Source organism: Phascolarctos cinereus, unplaced genomic scaffold, assembly GCF_003287225.1.
Source record: "Phascolarctos cinereus isolate Bilbo 61053 unplaced genomic scaffold, phaCin_HiC Scaffold_1;HRSCAF=81, whole genome shotgun sequence".
Lineage (NCBI taxonomy): Eukaryota > Metazoa > Chordata > Mammalia > Diprotodontia > Phascolarctidae > Phascolarctos > Phascolarctos cinereus.
In genome coordinates this window covers 128,071,030-128,089,051 of record NW_027555514.1, presented here as the reverse complement: position 1 = coordinate 128,089,051, position 18,022 = coordinate 128,071,030, and the positions used below count along the sequence as shown (strand labels likewise).

The window sequence follows — 18,022 nt, the reverse complement described above, 5'->3', positions numbered from 1 at the left end:
ACTTTGTAAAAATGATTACTACTGATTCATCTACATACTTTTAAACTTTATAGTATCTTTATAAGAATGAAATAGACATATCACTATATCCTTGATTGGGAGCTACTACCTCAATGAAATCACAGATCCAAATCTATCTCGTCAAATCTCTGATGCTTCTAAAAGAGCTCAACTATTACTGAAGACTTCCTCTCTTTTTTATGTCATTTATGGGATTTGTCACTAATGTAAATTCTCTTATGTTTAGTTATGATGTCTTCTCCAGTCAGTCTTTCCCACATTATTGCTTTTTTGTAGTTTTTCTCCACTAAGGTCTCTCAGAAGTAAAGCATGACCCCATGCCTGAAGGCTTTCTCCCTTTCCTAATATTCCAAGGTTTGCTCTACAGCATAAATTCCTTGTGTGGATACTTTCCTACATTCACTACTTTAAGAAAAAGGAATAAAATTTCACAAATAATTTGCCATAGCAGACTACATCTTTACAAAAACAAGTGATTAAAAGATGTAGATAATATAAAATCCCATGGCTTGTTGATTCAATATAGCATTTCATTCAGTAGACTAAAGCCCAGTCTTAATGGGAATCTTCCTCCAATAAGGAGTCAGTCAATAAATAAGTATTTATTAAGTGCATATTATATGCCTGGCACTGTGCTAAACACTGGGAACACAGAGAAGGCAAAAGACAGTCCATGCCCTCAAGAAGCTCACAATCTAATGGAGTTTTTTATGCAAATGCTAAGATCAAGTTACATTTCTTGATAAATGCAAAAAAAAAAAAAGCTGTGATGTGCTTCCAATGATCACTGGCTGCCTTTCAGCATAATCACTCATCTTCTAGTGATGCAGGAAGCTTATGAATCTTAGAACACCATAATCCATGAAAAATTAAAATTATGGGTGACTGAAAAAGCACTGGTGGGAGCCAATAGGTGCATGACATTTCCAATAAGTAATTATGAGCATAAGCTTTGCAATGTATATACCTGAGGAGATATATGCTCAGAATAGGTGATGGCTGGTCAAAGAACAAGAACAAGGGAGAGTTAATGGCATAGCTGAAGGTGGCACTAGTAAAAAGTGCCATAAACTGTAAAAAGACCTCAAGGAAGGCCTCCAGCATGTGACATTGCTCCTTAGAAGAGGATCTAAGGTAGAACATGGGCAAGAGTTACACAGAATGAGTAGGCAGGAATAAACTCATATTGATGAGATTGCAGATTTGCTGAAATATCTTTTAAACATTCAAATGAAAAATGAACTATTTTGACAGAAATCTTTCTAAAATGTATAATGTACTCTTTTGCCTTACTAAAAGAGCTTGAGCACAATTTAATGTTCCCTTGGTGATTATGAGATTAATTAGTTTAATGCAATGCTATAATACAGTAATGCCCTCAGGTATAGAGGGCTATTTGCCCCCAACACACTAAACATGCAACCGTTGTGCTTTTTTAATGGGTATTTCTGCTGTCTCCTCCTTTGCTGTCACTTCTAGATTTTAGTCAATATGCTTTTCTTCTCATTCTACTATACAATCCTCTGTAGTTTAGGAAAAATCAAATATTGCCAGGGATACTAGTTAGTCACAGAATTCCCAAATGACAGAATATCAGAGCCAAACAACATCTCAGCAGCCTTTTAGTCCAATCTATAACCTAAGAGGAATTCCTATTACAATATGTGGCAGCTAGGTGACTCAGCGGATAGAGTACCTGGAGTTAGGAAGGCTCAGCTTCCTAAGTTTAAATCTGGCCTCAGACGTCTATTAGCTGTGTGACCCTGAGCAAGTAACTTAACCCTGTTTGCCTCAATTTCCTCATCTGTAAAATGAGCCAGAGAAGGAACTGACAAACCACTCTGATATGTTTGCCAAGAAAACCCCAAATGGTGTCACAAAGAGTCAGACACAACTGAAAAATGACTAAACAACAAAATCATAATATACCTAACATACAGTCATCAAATTTTTTTGAAGTTTCAAATGAGAGGAAATATATTACTTCCTAGGGTAGTCCACTCCATTTATGGATGGTCCTAATTGTTTCAAAGTTTTTCATGACATCAAACCTAAGTCTACTTATTTAAAATTTCCACTGCTCCAGGCTCTATACTAACAAGTCTGATCCCTTTCCTACATCACATTCACTGTATTAATATAATTTCTCTCTAATATGAATTCTTTAACGTTGGTGATTTGTGACTGAAGCTTTCCTCACAATTACCACGTGAAAATTGCTTCACTCCGTTATGAATTCTCTCATGTGAAATAAGTTATGAGACTGCTTTTTTCATATTTATGCTTTGAGTGTTTCCCTGAAGTATGAATTCTCTGGTATACAATAAGGTATTCCCTTCAGCTGGAGGATTCTCCCACAGTGTTGTTAGAAGGAAGGCACTATACCAATGTAGGTGGTTATTATTCACATCCTCCAATAAGAATAAGTATTCTCAAAGTTAGGGTTAATATAAACAATCCTTACAAACCTTTAAAGTTAAAGTTAATTCTCATCTCTACCAATGGAAACACCAGGTTAGGACAATGGTGAGATCTATGACAAAAAGGAAGGGGTAGGAAAGAAGTGAAGCTAATGGTGCCAGAACAGAGGACTCCTAACTTTGGTGAAATGATAAAAGGATTTTCTCTTTGTAAACTGTCAAAAAACTTATCAGGTTGATAGTTGGGTGGAAGAAAAGAAAAGTACTCAGTGGATTATTAATCATTATACTAGGTTTCCCTCATGTGTTTTCCTTCTTTGAAAATACTATCATTGGTTTGTAAAATTATAGATCTTATATTTAATCTGTAACTGTGTCATCCTGAAAAATGAATATTGGGAACCTTCAGTTTATTTTGCTTTTGAAAATTTAACAGCCAGAATATAAGCAGACAACAAATAAATTTTTAAAAAAAAACTCAATTAAAAAAAAAAGGAAGTGGATTTACAAGCAGGACCCAGTCTAAGTCTTTATTTTTAAATTTTGTTTTTTCCTGAAATTGAGATAATTTGGATTTAAAATACAATGTGCCTTAGTGGATAGACAGGACCTCAGAATTGGGAAGAGTTCAATGCCGTCTCTGAAACATACTTGTTGGGTATCTCTCTAGATAAGGCATACGAACCATTCTTTTCCATTGTCAACTCCCTAATACTACAGGTTTCAAAGCAGCTGCAGATCTGCATTGGTAGAGGGAGTTCCTAACTAGGAGCTCCCTGTATGGATGAAATCACAGGCCAGATTTGAAATAAAATAAATGCTAAGATGGATACATAAACATTTTTAAAAAATGAATGAAGACAGCATGTAATATTGCAGAGTACTTGAATACAAATGCACTTTCATCCATTCAACTGACTAATTCAACTTTAAAATTTCAACCGGGCACCTGCTAGATTGAAAACATTGTGTATTGTGCCCCAAGCAACACAAAAGAAGGGGAGAAACAGTCCTTGACTCCAAGGAGTTCACAATTTACTTAAAGCTAACAATGAATAGTAGGATTCAAGATTCCACATTGGAAATAATGTTTCATCATCTTTTGAGGCAACTGTCATTGAAGTATTTGCATACAGTATCGAGCAATATGTTTTCATTAAATTTTTACATTTCTTAAGATTGCAGTGTGATGGATGCCATTTGCTCAGGATGCATTTAATGTCAGATGATGAGAAGATGCAGGTGATTTATCCAAATGTAACAAAATAAAGTGTGGTCTGCTCTAACCATCTCTATATCATACACTTGATTTAACATACTCAGCTTTCTTTTAAAATACATTCATATGGAGTGATACTTTTTTTTAAAAAATCAGATATTAGACCAAAGGAGTCTAAGCCACAAATAGAGAGCCAAGAAGAACATTGAGCAATGTTGACTACACACCTTTTCACGAATCTGATTGCAGAGAAGAGAAGGAAGAAACAGACTGTTGATCAAGGAGCTGAAGAAGTAAGAACACATTTATAGATTTTATATCAGAAGATTCAGTGAAACAAAAGAAAGGAATGTAAGTGAGCTGATTCCCAAAGGGAAAGAGTAAATATAATGCCTGTGTCTGTACAGGTAAAATGAAGTGGTCAACTCAGAGTCAATAAGGAGACTTTCATGTGGAATATTTTCCTCAATGTTGCAAAACAATCTGTTTTTAAAAATGATCATTTTAATTAAATGTTTCATAACATTCATGTTTCTTTGTCATAGTGATATCACACAGATGCTTACAAGATATAGACCCATAAAGCTTAATCCTTTCATCTTTATCAGCTGACTGATTAATTCATTCAATATATACATTTTTGAGGGCACTTTAGCAATGTCTTTAAAAAATCTAAACATTTGCTGAACTTGATGTTGATTGCATTACATTTATTGTGTCAGTGCTGGGAGGTCCTTAGAAATGTGCATGTTTAATGAAGTGGGAGGAAGATGCCATAGATATACAATATCTCTTAAGGTTAAATGCCTGGTTTAAGAAAACCTTTATACAAATATGAACTAAAAAGCTAAATTAGAAGAGATAATTATTCATATCACATGAGATTGCTTTGCAAAAGAGCTCTCTAAGATACTCTAAAAGAAGAGATTGTATTTATATATGTATGTTTTTTGTGTGTTTATACACCTGTGTTTATTTTAAGAAATTCTTAAAAAGAAACAGAAAGAAGAATCACAGAAGGACTATATTTTAATAAGATGCCATTAACATGGGAAAATAAATCAGAGGAGATAAAGCCTCTCTTTAAGTATTGGTTAGTGAGAAAATATTAATTTTATTAAAATATTAAATTTAAAGAATCCTTATGGGTACAAAATTGTGTAAAACCAAATATGAGTATATCTGAGAAGTTAACAGAGTGATTGATATATATATATATATATATATATAATAGCTGCGGATCTAAAAAAACTTTTTAAAAATTCATTACCTAGCATTTTTAATTATCATTAGGTAAAAGGACCACCTTCATTTTAATACATCACAAAAACCAATATGACACATTCAAAAATACTTAAGCAGGATGTTTCACTAAGATGAATATTATTTACATTATGTCCTTAACATAAAGGGAAAAAAAAATTCTAAAAGACTAACCTTTGCCAAGTAGCCCTCCACTCTGCTTTTTGAAGACACTATGTTTCCAGTAGAATATACTAAATTTCCTCTTGGAATAAGATTTCTACTGAGGACCATATTCCCAACATGTGGTGGCTCCAGAACTGGACTTGCAGTAAAACTGTTGATTAAAATTTTATTCTTTTGTTTTTCATTCAGGTGTTGGGCACTCACCTCAGCTAACCTCTCTGTAGTTCTGTGAACATTTTAAAGCACAAAAATGGTTAGCATTTTTCTTAAATGGTTGTTTTTTTATTAATGCTCTCATAATTGTGATTTTTCCCTGAGTAGTTTCTTAACTCTGACAACAAGTAAAATATGAAAGTTATTAAAGTTTTTGCATAATTGAGTTCCTTCCATTAAAGTTTTTTCCAAATAAATGGTATAAAGAAATTGAGTGAAGAAAAAGTTTTTCCAACTGTCCTGGGAAAATCAAAAACAAACCAAACCAAAAAAGATACATGCAAACCTGGGGTTCCTAACTAATCTGATCTTTAAGGAAGTCATTAAAAAGACTTGCAGTCTATAAATTCACATTGGAAATTAGTACAGTTGTTTTAAGGGTAGGTATCAAATCTGGATGATTATCCCAGGCAGTGTCTCCAGGACCCAGGTAGCAGCCAAATGACTCAGGGATGCAGTCTCTAGGGAGAAAAGGAGGTGACTCAGTTGAGGCTAAAAATAGTCCTGAGGCTCTCAGCTGAATAGCCAGCCCATAACACCTACCCACCATTGTCACCAAGATATACAGCAAAGCAGATTGCTCCATTCCTTTTTTTTTTTTAACAGACAGTATCTTTTGGTTATCAAAGACTCTAATCCAAACCCTTCTGTAATATTTCGTTTCTTTCTTTTTCCCTCCATTAGCTTCCTCAATGAGCTTTCACTTGTACAGAAAATTGAAAGGGTGGGACAACAGGGAACTGAGGGGCATGGTACGACTTGTTGTGGGTCAGCAGGATGACCTTGAGTTGTTCAGTCCTGGTTGCCACCATTAGGAGGTTATTTATAATGTGTTATATATTGCTATGATCCGGTTATACATTTTCAGAAATACTTTAAACATTTTAGTATTATTACTTGGCAAAATGAGAATAATGTTATGTTAATTTTCAAAATATTTAACTTCATCCTGGAAGAACTAATCTGTAGCAGATAGTAAAAAGAAATAATATGGCATTTCAATAAGACACATTTAAAAATAGATTGAGGACTGAAAGGGATCTCAGAAGCCACCTAATCAAATATCCTCATTTTAAAGATGAGGAAACTGAGACCCCAGGAAATTAAATGACTTGCTCAAGGTCATACAGTAGTAAGCATCAGAGGCAAGATTTGAAGCCAGGTCCTTTGACTCTACAGCCAGAATATCATCTTCCCAATATACCACACTGCATTCTTTTGTTAACCTTGTTAACATTTTAAAAATTATTTGGTTTACTAATATGTATAAAAGTATAATCTCTACAGTTAACCCCCATTTCTCAATGAAGTCATAGATCAATCCATTAAGGATTTGCTAAATTCAAAATGGAAAACTTTAAAAGCAATCTGATAAGTTTAAGTACTACTTTCTTAGTGTCCCTGGTTTGGGCTTACCTGTCTAATTTGTTTGACAATGATTTTCTGATTTTTAATTCTTCAGAATAAAGCTGTCTGTATCTCTCTCGCTCTGCCTCAGCAGACTCTTGATGTGACTTTTTCATTTTGGAGATTTCTGTTTCCAGATCTCTAATTCGTTGCTCCATTTGGTTTCTTAGGGAAGCATCGTTATTTTCTCTTAATTGTTCTAAGTTCTCTTGGGATGCTGCTTGTATCTAAACCAAATGGAAAACAAAGAAGGAAATAAACAAAAAACTGCCCAACTCTACCCTGAAGATTATAAGCTGTTTGTTACCATAATCTGTTAGGTTTCGTTTTAATTTCAGTCAGTGATTCAGAGAGCAATTCTGAATTTCTAAAGATAGAGTCTAACTTTGAAAGTACTCATTATCAAGGCCAGCTGAATTAAATTTGAACTTAAAAAAAAAACCAACCTGTTTCTATTGGATGTTAGTTCACTAGTTCTTATCCTAGCACTAATATTATGATCATTATAAAAACAATAGGTATAATTCTAAAAAAATAACTCTAGAATCTTCTGAATGTTTTGTTACAATTAAAATATTTGTTAAATCAATAAAAACACACCCTTCAATTTTTTTTCTAATTACGCCAATCATTTTTTAAAAATTCAATTTATATAGAGCATTGGCCCTGAAGTCAAGAGGGCCTGAGTTCAAATCCAGCCTGAGACACTTGATATTTACTAGCTGTGTGACCCTGGGCAAATCACTAAACCCCAATTTGCCTAGCCAAAAAAAAAAAAAAAGAACAACCCAACCCCCCACCAAAAAACCCCATCTCAACTGACAGTATATGTGGTTATTTTCACTTATGATTTCAAAGGCTATTATTTTCTTTATTGAAAAAACAGAGATATCAAGCTCATGGAAACCCATAGAAAAGAAGGCAGAGGGAGAAAAATTAAAAAAAAAATTCTAAATTTAGAAGAGGGAAAAAATCCTAAACCTTCATTTACAAAAAAAAATTTTAAAAGCATAGTAGGCATAAATAAAGTAACCTGTAAGAATAGGTTGACTTCTTTTAGTTTTTCAACAATCTCTTGCCTCGCTCGTTCTTCAATCTCACGTTTATATTGTTCTATTTGACTGCCTTCTAGCTTAGTAATTTCCAAATGATGCTTAAGATTAACTACTTCTTCTTCCAATTGTCTTTTATTCTCTTCCAGCTTGTCACATTTCTTTTGCAAGATTTTCATGGACAGTAACTCTTCTCCAAGACTTTGATTCATTGATTCCAACTGCTTACATCTTGAAGATGCTGCTTCCAATTGTTGGGTAAGGTCTTCAATCTGTTTGTATAAAATATCAGGTTAGCAAATTACACAAGTAAAATAAAGCTCTTTCAACTTAAATACTAACAAGATTAAATTATTAAATGTATCATCATCCTTATATTTCAGCTACAAAATGCATTTCCTAAAATGATTATTTAGGTAAATTGACAAATCAAAAACAAAGTTAAGACTGAAAGGAGAAACCTTGAAATGATATTACTAGCTCTTACAGTCGGTATCATCCACATCTAGTACTTGATCCCATGTTATCTTCTGTGTTCTCTAATTTTTCCATGTGTCTTTTCCACCCAACTTTAAGCACAGTGAACAGATATCAATAAAATTCATAGTAGATCACGCCTAAAGCAACAATAGATCTTAAAAGGAATTTGGAAAGAAATGAGATTCCCTTTTATCATCCTGATGAGAACATTGATTCTATGATGGTAGACTTTACCGAGAAAGCAAATAAATTTGATAATTTGAATGTCACATGGTGAGATGTTCAGTTACAGAGCCAGAGAAAATAATGTCTTTCTCGTCTACAAAACTCTGGTGATAGTACCAAGGGAACAAATCACATTTACCAGAGTTTCTGTTGTGTAATGGTCCTCTTCCTGCTCCCCGAGTACCTCACAATATAAACCAACAAGCTTAGCAGGACTTCTACCTGTTTTCCCTCAGCCCCTGGAGTTAGATGACTGACTGAAATAAGTGATAAACAAAAAAGTGTGACACCACCGAGTTCCAAAGGGCAAAAACTCAATATATGTTAAGAAATTGATTCTTTTTGATAAACATTGATGAGAACTGCAAGACAGCAGACATGAACTAGGAAAATTACTGATAGTAACATAAAATGTTTTTAAGGAGTCATGTGTCATTATAGAAGAAAAAATAGACTACTACTAGTTAGCATTTACATAGCACTTTTATGTTTGCCAGCATTACCTCATCTGAACACTTATGATGTTTTTCAAAACGTCTTTGTGACTTTCCCCTAACTTGAGGTGGCATAAGATGTTAAAGTTGGGGAAATGTCTCAATATCACCAAACACTAGAAACTTAAAAAAAGATTAGTAGCTTCAGATGAATCAGTCAATTTATTATTCTTCCAGCAGGGGGCAAATTATTTGCTTCTCCAAAATAGAAAAGCAACGTATAGGGCATACTGCAATAGAATGGTTTTTACCCACTTATTGGTGGAATGAAGTGAAAATCTTCTAATACTAGAGTCCTTCCCTCTCTTAAACCAACTCAAGTCCTGTTTTTAAAGAGAAAGTCTTTAATTTTTATAACTCTGTGTTGTATTATGAAGTTTCTTAATATTTACATTGATCACCCTGCAATCAAATGGTTGCTTTGTTTTTTGTCATTTTAAAATCTCTTAAAGAGCTGCTACTTTTCAAATTGTTTCTATTAGTCAACCTTTTTGGGGGGATATTTTTTCATATTTAGGATTATAGAAGCAGAGTATCAGAGGGAGCTTAGAGGTTTAAAGAGGCCCTATAAATACTGACCATAAAAGGCTTTCCAGCATTTGGTTTCTTCAAACCACCCACTTCCCCTTTGAGACCACTCTAATTGCTAGAAAGTTTTTCTTTACATCAAACCTAAATTTGTATCTTTGCAACTTTCATTCGTGAGCAAAACAAGCCTAATATTTCTCCCCCTTGACAACGCTTTTAAATCCTTGAGAAATGCTTTTAATGCTTTTAACATATGAAATAGATATATTTCATATGAATTCCATAATTTGAGTAGAAAAAAAGTTTCTAATATGCAAAACTACATAGAAAGTCACTAGAGCCCAGAATTTTCAGGAAGATATAAAGCCCCCAAACTTGTGTATTGAGTCCCTCAGAGCAGCAAATACTATGTCACTAGGGCTTAGATAGAAAATGTTGCCTTCCAAGCATGGGGACTTTTATCTTCTCATGGGTACTGCTGTTCCGTTACAACTATAATTTCAAAAACAATATAAAGATATGACATTTCACATTTTCCAATAATAAGGATTACCTTATTTTCTAACCTATTAATTTGTCTCTCCATTTCAGAATGTGTTTGTTTCAGTCCCTCCTCATAAACATCTCCTTTTTCATATTCCCTTAATTTCTTTTGTGTTGTTTTCAACAGTTTTTCAAATCTGTGAGAATGAACAGAATAATTAAGTTAAACTCTTTATAGTTTAAATATTTTTATTCATATATTTAGATTATTTAAATACATTTAAAACATATTATTTTTGACCCATTGTCTTAAATTATCTTCAATCACAGAGAAGAAAATAAATTTAAGAAGAGTTCTCACCCAACTCAAATCCAATTTTGTTAAAATAGTAGCCTCACTAATCATTTTATCTCTATTTCAAAAGATGTATATTCATCGTCAGTTCTTCATTAATATAAGTTCATTGTAGAATATTCCCCAAATGATTTCTGGTTATGCTCTAATATTTGTAGAAAGGAGGATACCTCCCAGTAATATAATAAAAAATGTAAGTGAAAAGTAAATTTATTTTGAAAAGTTTTATGGTGATGTTTTGTGCCTTTGCTATTTTAATTGTAGATCTGTGTAAATTAGCTGGTGAAGTATTTAAATGCCCTAGCCCCCAAAACACAAATGATATCATTTAATGTTATTAAAATACAAAGTTGCATTTAAAATGTTTGTTTAATGGAGGTAATATAGGCAGTCCCTAACTTGAAAAGTCAATTGGATCTCAAAAGTTACTTTGTAAATTGACTGGTTGGAACAGGGAATCTATCTTCCCCACTCTGAGCTAGTACTCTAGAAAGCAGTTCAATAAAAGCCCACGAAAACCTAATTAAACCATAACACTACTGAATTACAGTCCTGGAAAACGCGTGATGATTTGGAGACTCTCCTCTGCCACTGGAAATGCAGACTCTAGCCTGTGGTCAGAGGATCTGATACCTCAATAGTGGTGGCCTCTTGCCATATTCAATTAAAATTCATCAATTGGAATTCAATTAAAATTCAACTAGAAAGCATCAAGTGCTTACCCCTAAAGGTTGTGATATAATACTAAATTTAGACAGACCATGGTCTGGGCTTTCATTCAGCTGGAACATAAGATATGCATGTAGATAATTACAATACACAACAAATGGTAAGAGCTTTAGGGAAGTGTAGCAGAAATTGTAATGGGAAATCTCATGGTGAAGGTCATTCTTTATCCACAACAGATCAGAGTAGGCCCCAGAGTAGGCATTTGGGTAAGGATGAGTGCAGAGGCCTTGAGTGAACATTACAAGCAAAGGGCAGAGGCAGGAAAGCGCAAGGCATGTTTTGAAGGACAGACAATAGTCAGTAAAAGAGAGAATAATATAATTTAAGTGTGGAAAGACAAGATGCTGCCACATTGTGAAGGGTCTTAAATTCTAGGCCAAGAAATTCTGTAGGGTCTAGCTCAAAAGTCATATCTGTAATGGAATCTTGCTGATCCCACCAAGTCAGAAGAGATCTTTTCCTCCTTTAGTCTCTGTTGCATTTTCTTTGGACCATTCTTAAGCACTTACCACATTCTTATTTGTACACATTATTTGAGTCCTTGCATTATCTCTTTCACTAGATGTAATCACCTTCAAAGCAGGGACTGTACATTAGTCATGTCTGTAACTCCAGGGACTAGCACAGTATTTTATATTCAACAGATGTTTCATAATACTTTTTGAATAAATGATAAAAGAACAAATAATTGAATAATGAAGGAAATAAATTAGGATAGAAAACATAGAGACCTACCTTACAGAAACATTTATGTGCAGAAATAGTATACTTAACAAGAGACTGTCAAATGCTATAGAGTGTAATTGTGGAAAACATTTAAATGTGCTACACAGCATTTTACTATAACTTCAAAGATGCAGGTCAGAAGGTTTGATTTTCATTAATCATTTAGTGAATAAAATGAAAATGAAAAAAACTCTTTGTTCACTTAGAATGATACATGCTGTAATTATCCAAATGTTAATGTATAAAATGAATTTGTACTTAGGATTTAACAAAATAGTTAAGTCTTTGCTTACTTAATGTTTGGTTGAAACAGTCTGGAAAAAAGTATCTTACCCACTGAGCTCTTTCTGTAATTCATCATTTCTCTTCATTTCTTGTTCTAGACGATTTTCCAGAGATTGCTTTAACTCAATGAGTTTCTTTAATTTTTCCCTTTCAGAATTAAGCTTTGAAAACATTTTATAAAGAAAAGTATTACAAGAACATTTCTAAAAAGGATACTTTTCATTAACTCAAGATCCAACTGTAAATATTAAGTGTAGTTTATAAAATCAAAACAAATATGGAGAGATTTGAAAATGATTGATCTTACTTAAAACAACATAGCCTTCCTCTGATTTCACTACAAACTATTTCTTTTTTGAAATCTGGATCAATGAAAGTTCTTATTTGATTTCTCTTCTCTCTCTCTCTCTATATGTGAATTACACTAATAATGTTAATAAATTTTAAAATGGTTGAAATGCATAGGAATGCATAGAATGTGGGCCAAGTTGGCCAATACACCTTAGAGGAGCACTGGCCTCCCCCCTTTCTCTAGAACCAATGGAAATGGTCCCCTCATCCCTATTTCCCCTCTGTTGGCACACCTGGCCCATGTTCTAAGCATTCCTATTATGAAATGTATAGATGTGTGTGTGCGCGTGTGTCTGTGTGTGTGTGTGCTCTTAGGTTAGGCTATAAAACTGTTCTCCAAATCTCTGTATTTGGCTGAGATGCAACCTGTGTAAATTCATATTTTGTTATTCTCCTTAAGTGCTGTCTATTGCTCTAAATTATGAGCCAGTTAAATGACCTGTCCCTTTGTCAACTTCCTTTCAAAGTTTTCAACTCTCCCTTTGCCAGTGGTCTTCTCTGTCTTACAAAGGAAGAAAGAACCCTCCTCATTCTGCTGAATTCTGCTGCCCCTTCAACATTCACTCCTATTTGTCCTCTTCACTTCCAAACTTCTCCAATGAATGATTATCCCACAGCTGCCCTTTCTTCATCTCTTATTCTCATTTCATTCATCTGTTTATTTATGATTGCTTACTTATTTGGTCTGTATCTCTGATTTAATTGGTATAGGGAAGAGACAGGCCCTGCACCCAGCCTGCAATTTAGAATCTGTAGCTCTCAGAGTCTTAGGGAATGGCTTAGGGCACCAAGAGTTTGCAAGGTTTGCCCAGGATCACAAAGGCATTTATGTCAGAGATGGTATTTGAACTGATGTTTTCCTGATTCTGAGGCTAGCTCTCTAAGCATATAACATAATACTTTTCTTTATTTCCATGGAATCTAGATTACCTCCATACTAGTCTACTGAAACTGCATTGTCAATAGGCAGAAGTTCTATCTGTACCCAAAAACCTTTCTTAGTCTCTGACTTCACTGTAACATAGGATCCTATTTCTCTTATTTGATTTGTCATTTATCATCCCTGTAAATTATTCCTTCATAGTATTTCTCTTTCCTGTTTCATATCACGGCTACCACCTTAGTCCAGACTCATTACCTTAAGCAGAGGATCACAAATTAAGAGGTGAACACCTTATTCTGACCTTCTCATTTTAAATATTAGGAAGCAGGCACATATTAGGAAGAAGTCACTTGCTTATGGATTTTTAAAAAAAGCGCTACAGTCTTTGTGTTTTAGTTTCATCCCCATACCAATCCTTACTACAAGATGCTAAGTTAATCTTCATAAAACACTATTTAGATCATATTAATGACCTACTCAAGAACCTACAATTGGACTGCCATGGTCTACCATATTGAGGCTAAACTTTTCTGCCTTTCTTCCTCTAAAATCTAACCACATCCTATTTTTTCCAACTTTTACTTCTAGTTTCTTTACAGCAACCCTTCTCACACTCCTGTGCTTTTGCTTTTTTTTTTCTAGACTGTATTGTTCTGCTATCCTATTGATCCCTTCCCAGTTCTCAAAGGCAACTCAAAGTTCTATCTTTTCTCTAAAGCTTTTCTTGGTATCTTGCAACAATGATCTCTTCCTTCACTGCATTCTTTGATATTTTTGTTTGTGGCATACAGTGAGCATGCCATTCTAGTTAGTTCTAGCTTCTAATTTTTGTATCACCATTCACTTTAGCTCTTTATTATTTCAGTATCTAATGCTGAGATATTGTATAGGGACATAGCAGGAACTCATTAAATATTTTTTAATGGTAGATTTGGGAGAGCTGACTAGATTAGAGAATAAGAATAAGCAAGTACTTCTTATTATTAAAATTATATATTAATAATATACAAAATAATTATAAAATATATTAGTTTATATATTAACCAAAATATTTTATTATGTATTAACTAATAATTATAAAATATGTTATAAAATTAATACATAAAATTGTATTTTATTAAAAAGATATTATTATATCTTATTATTCTAAGCAAGAAAGCACTCACTTAGAATTGCAGACTGTTACAGCAAAAAGGGACCCTAGTGATGAGTTAGTACATCTTTTATATATGAGGAAACACAGGCCTGAAGACACAAAACCACTTGTCAAAAGTCTTATGGACAGCAAGAGGCTGAGCCAGTACTTAAAATCTTGGAAGAGTCACCTTCAGATACAGGTTTTTAATAATTTATATTTATGCAATCATCTAAAACACACTTTATTAAACTTAGCTATTTGGCAATTGTTCTTCCAAAAGGGGTGGTAACTCAGGAAATCTGTATTGAGGAATTTTTCATGTTGGTAAGAAGAGGACTGGATTAAGGACCACCTGCTTTATTCTCTAACCATAGTGATCTCTCCATTTTATAAATGCTTTATAAATTACTTACTTAAATACCACTCACTTGGTACTTGTTTATATGCTACCTTATATTATAAATGAACTTCCTCTACTTTGCATTGGCTTCCCAGTGAGACTGCAAATTCTTCCAGGAAAGAGGGCATGTCTTACACATATTCTTTGTAACCTGGTCAGAACCTATCATAGTGTAATTCACGTTACTGACATTCACTAGTTGATGAATTAAATGTGGAACAAGGAAGAAACAGTAATTTCACCTAATTATTATATAACAAAAGCTTAGTTACTTGCATGATCAGGCAAAGAAGACAGGGAAGAAATAGTGCCAGTTTGCCCTGAATGCCAATTAACTGAGTTAATTCATATGGCCAAAGATGGATTCTTATTTATTGCCTCCTTGCTATACCTTCTGAGGCTCAGTGCACACCTAGTTTCTAGACTAAAGCCTGAAGCAAAAAGCTTTTGAAGGTTAATATTTTAATCAGTGTAGCCCAAAAAGAATAGGAGGGAAATAAAAAGAATGAGTGATAGGAAAGTTACTTAAGAAATAAAACTTATTTCATTCCAATTCTAATTTCTGAAACCTAGAAATATTTCTCAAGTGTACAAATATGAAAGAAAAAAAGTTTTCATAAGAATGAGATTAGACCTAATTCTCAGTTAAGACAATTATACTTGTTAACTAGGTAAGAGAACTGTTTCACAGCACATTAGGAAATACTGGCCTTTATGTTTCTGAAGCAGAGAAACAAGCATTTATTAAGTGCCATTTGATTCTCACGACAATCCTGGGGGGCAGGTCCCCATTCTACAGTTGAGGAAACTGAAAAAGATTAAGTGACTTGCCTAGGATCACACAGATAGTATCTGAGGCCACATCTGAAGTCAGATCTTTCTAACTCCAGGCCCAAAGTTCTATCCACATCTGCACCAAGCAGCCTCTAAGCAGAGAAAAATCTCATCATCAAAAACTCTATGTTTGGCTGCTTTGGCATAGATTTCCATTACTTTACCACTGATGATGATAACTAGGTTAAAAATGTGTTTTGAAGGATATCAGAAATATCCATTTCTACAGCTTTTGGCTGGTATAATGATGAATACCATACCTTTAACTGCATATAATATAAATGTAGGACAACAACCTAGAATAGAGAAATATGTTTTATAGTAATAAAGGGAACACTTCAGGAGAATTCGACTGTGAAACTGTATTCTATACTTAACTTCTTCATTTTTATAGTTTTTAATAATAACAGTAATGAGAAAAATAATTTTACACTAAATTTCTATTTTGCCATTGGAGGGCTCTGGGAAATTAAAAATTTATAAAAAAATCAGACTAGAAAGAAACTCAAATTGTTTAGTCTGAATACTACCTTGGAGTAATTTTATTTTTAGTTAAACTTTCATGGCAAAATCAACAAATAAATATTTATTTAGCATCTACTACTACTCCTACTCCTACAACTTTTATGTCTACCACCAACATTCTGTGAAAAGGAAGTTCTATGGAAGATAAAGAAGTATAAATAATCCCTGTCCTCAAGGAATTACAATCTAGTTGGGGAAGCAAGACTTAGGCACAGGAAAGGATAGTTTGATAACAGATATGAACAACATAAGGCAATCAATATACAGTTAAATACTAATATATAGTATCAGATGAAAAATGGAATTCAGAAGGCTGTGAAATCAATAGGGCTGAAAAGTAAAAAAAAAGGCTTATGGCAAAAGAATCATACTTTTGTAATTCAAAAGGATCTTAGAGGTGAAGGTGGTACTTGAAAAGCAGAGTGCTGAAGAATGGATAGGTTTTGGATAGGTAGCACAGATGGGGAAGTATAACTAACTAAGCAAGAAGAAGAACATGACCATCTGTATGGAGATGGAAATCAACGTGGTGAGATCAGTTTGAATAAATTAGCAGATAATGATGAGATTATCCATCTAATTACTCTAATTTTCAATTTCACTTTGCATGCACAATTAATATACTTTCAAATTGTGAAGTAATATCATTTCCTTTTCATTTAAGGAGCAGTTTGAATAGAAGCAAATGAATCATTTCTACTTCATGGAGCTCTTTTGGGCATTAAATGAGATAATGTATGTAAAGGGCTTTCTAACTGTAAAGTACAATAGAAATAATTTTGTTGTTGTTACTTAGAAAAACACCTCATTCCTTGGGTGAGGATAGATAAACAAAATTGTCAACCTTCTAAAGAGTGAATAGAATTATCCCAATTTAAGAGTACAATTGGTGGAAGTTATAGGTCTTGTTACAAGTCAATTTAAGTGACAGGCTCAGTGCTCAGGAAATACATAATACTGGTAAAAAAAGTAATATTACACTGAAAACATTTTCAATTAATCAGTGACAAATTCTGATTTTTTGCATACATACGTTACTTTTGGTTTCATCTATTTCCTTCTGTAGTTGTTTTTTCTTATCTTCTAAATCACTTCGATAAAGTGATGTAACCTCTAGTGAGGCTTCTGTCATAGACTGTTTTTTTAGGGAATCAGCAAGTTCTTGTTGAAGTTTTCTTACTGTACCCTAATAGAAATATGCCCAAATTATTTCTATTACTGAGTTCATAAATCAATATTAGCTTATATAAAATAAACATACTTTGAAAATTAATTGACATAAATATTTTCACATGCAACTTAATTTCATGACATATTCACAGATATCATGGATTTACAACTAGACAAAGTCTTAGGGACTATTTAATTCAACCAACTCATTTTGCAGATGAGGAAACTAAGCCCCAAGGAGTTACTCAAGGTCATAAAGTAATTATGTAAATAGTAATAAAGTAAATTAGTAATTAATACAGACATAAATTAGTAACAGAGAAAAGAATTGGAATTTAGCTTCTGAGACTACAAAGCTATTTTGACTATACCACTCACCCTCTATTCAACATGAATCAAATGCTATCTATTTGCTTAGTATTCTCCTCATAAAGCAATACATTCAGCCTGATTTCCCTATTCCATCTTTTTGAGAATTATAATATCTCCAAAGCCACATAGGGGATAAAATATTTTATGTGCAATTGACATGGACGGTGGCAGAATGGGAGGGAAGAATATATAGCTTCCCATACTTGATAGAAACATTAGGGGTTTTTCCCTTCCAAAATTCAGAAAAGTTAACCACCTTATTTCTTTGCACTAGCCCTTATAAG

The 18,022-nt window shown here is 33.5% G+C and overlaps 1 protein-coding gene across 1 annotated transcript in view; it reads right to left on the bottom strand.

Moving 5' to 3' along the window:
* The window catches only part of LOC110200652 (ankyrin repeat domain-containing protein 26-like), a 75,204-nt gene that overhangs the window by 8,422 nt on the left and 48,760 nt on the right, over positions 1 to 18,022 (bottom strand). The window contains exons 21-26 of the mRNA XM_078149949.1: positions 17,230 to 17,382; positions 12,114 to 12,226; positions 10,041 to 10,167; positions 7,742 to 8,032; positions 6,718 to 6,935; positions 5,098 to 5,314 (exon numbers count right to left, since the gene is read on the bottom strand). Of these exons, the coding sequence (XP_078006075.1) occupies positions 5,098 to 5,314; positions 6,718 to 6,935; positions 7,742 to 8,032; positions 10,041 to 10,167; positions 12,114 to 12,226; positions 17,230 to 17,382 (1,119 nt within the window). The remainder of the gene's footprint in view (positions 1 to 5,097; positions 5,315 to 6,717; positions 6,936 to 7,741; positions 8,033 to 10,040; positions 10,168 to 12,113; positions 12,227 to 17,229; positions 17,383 to 18,022) is intronic.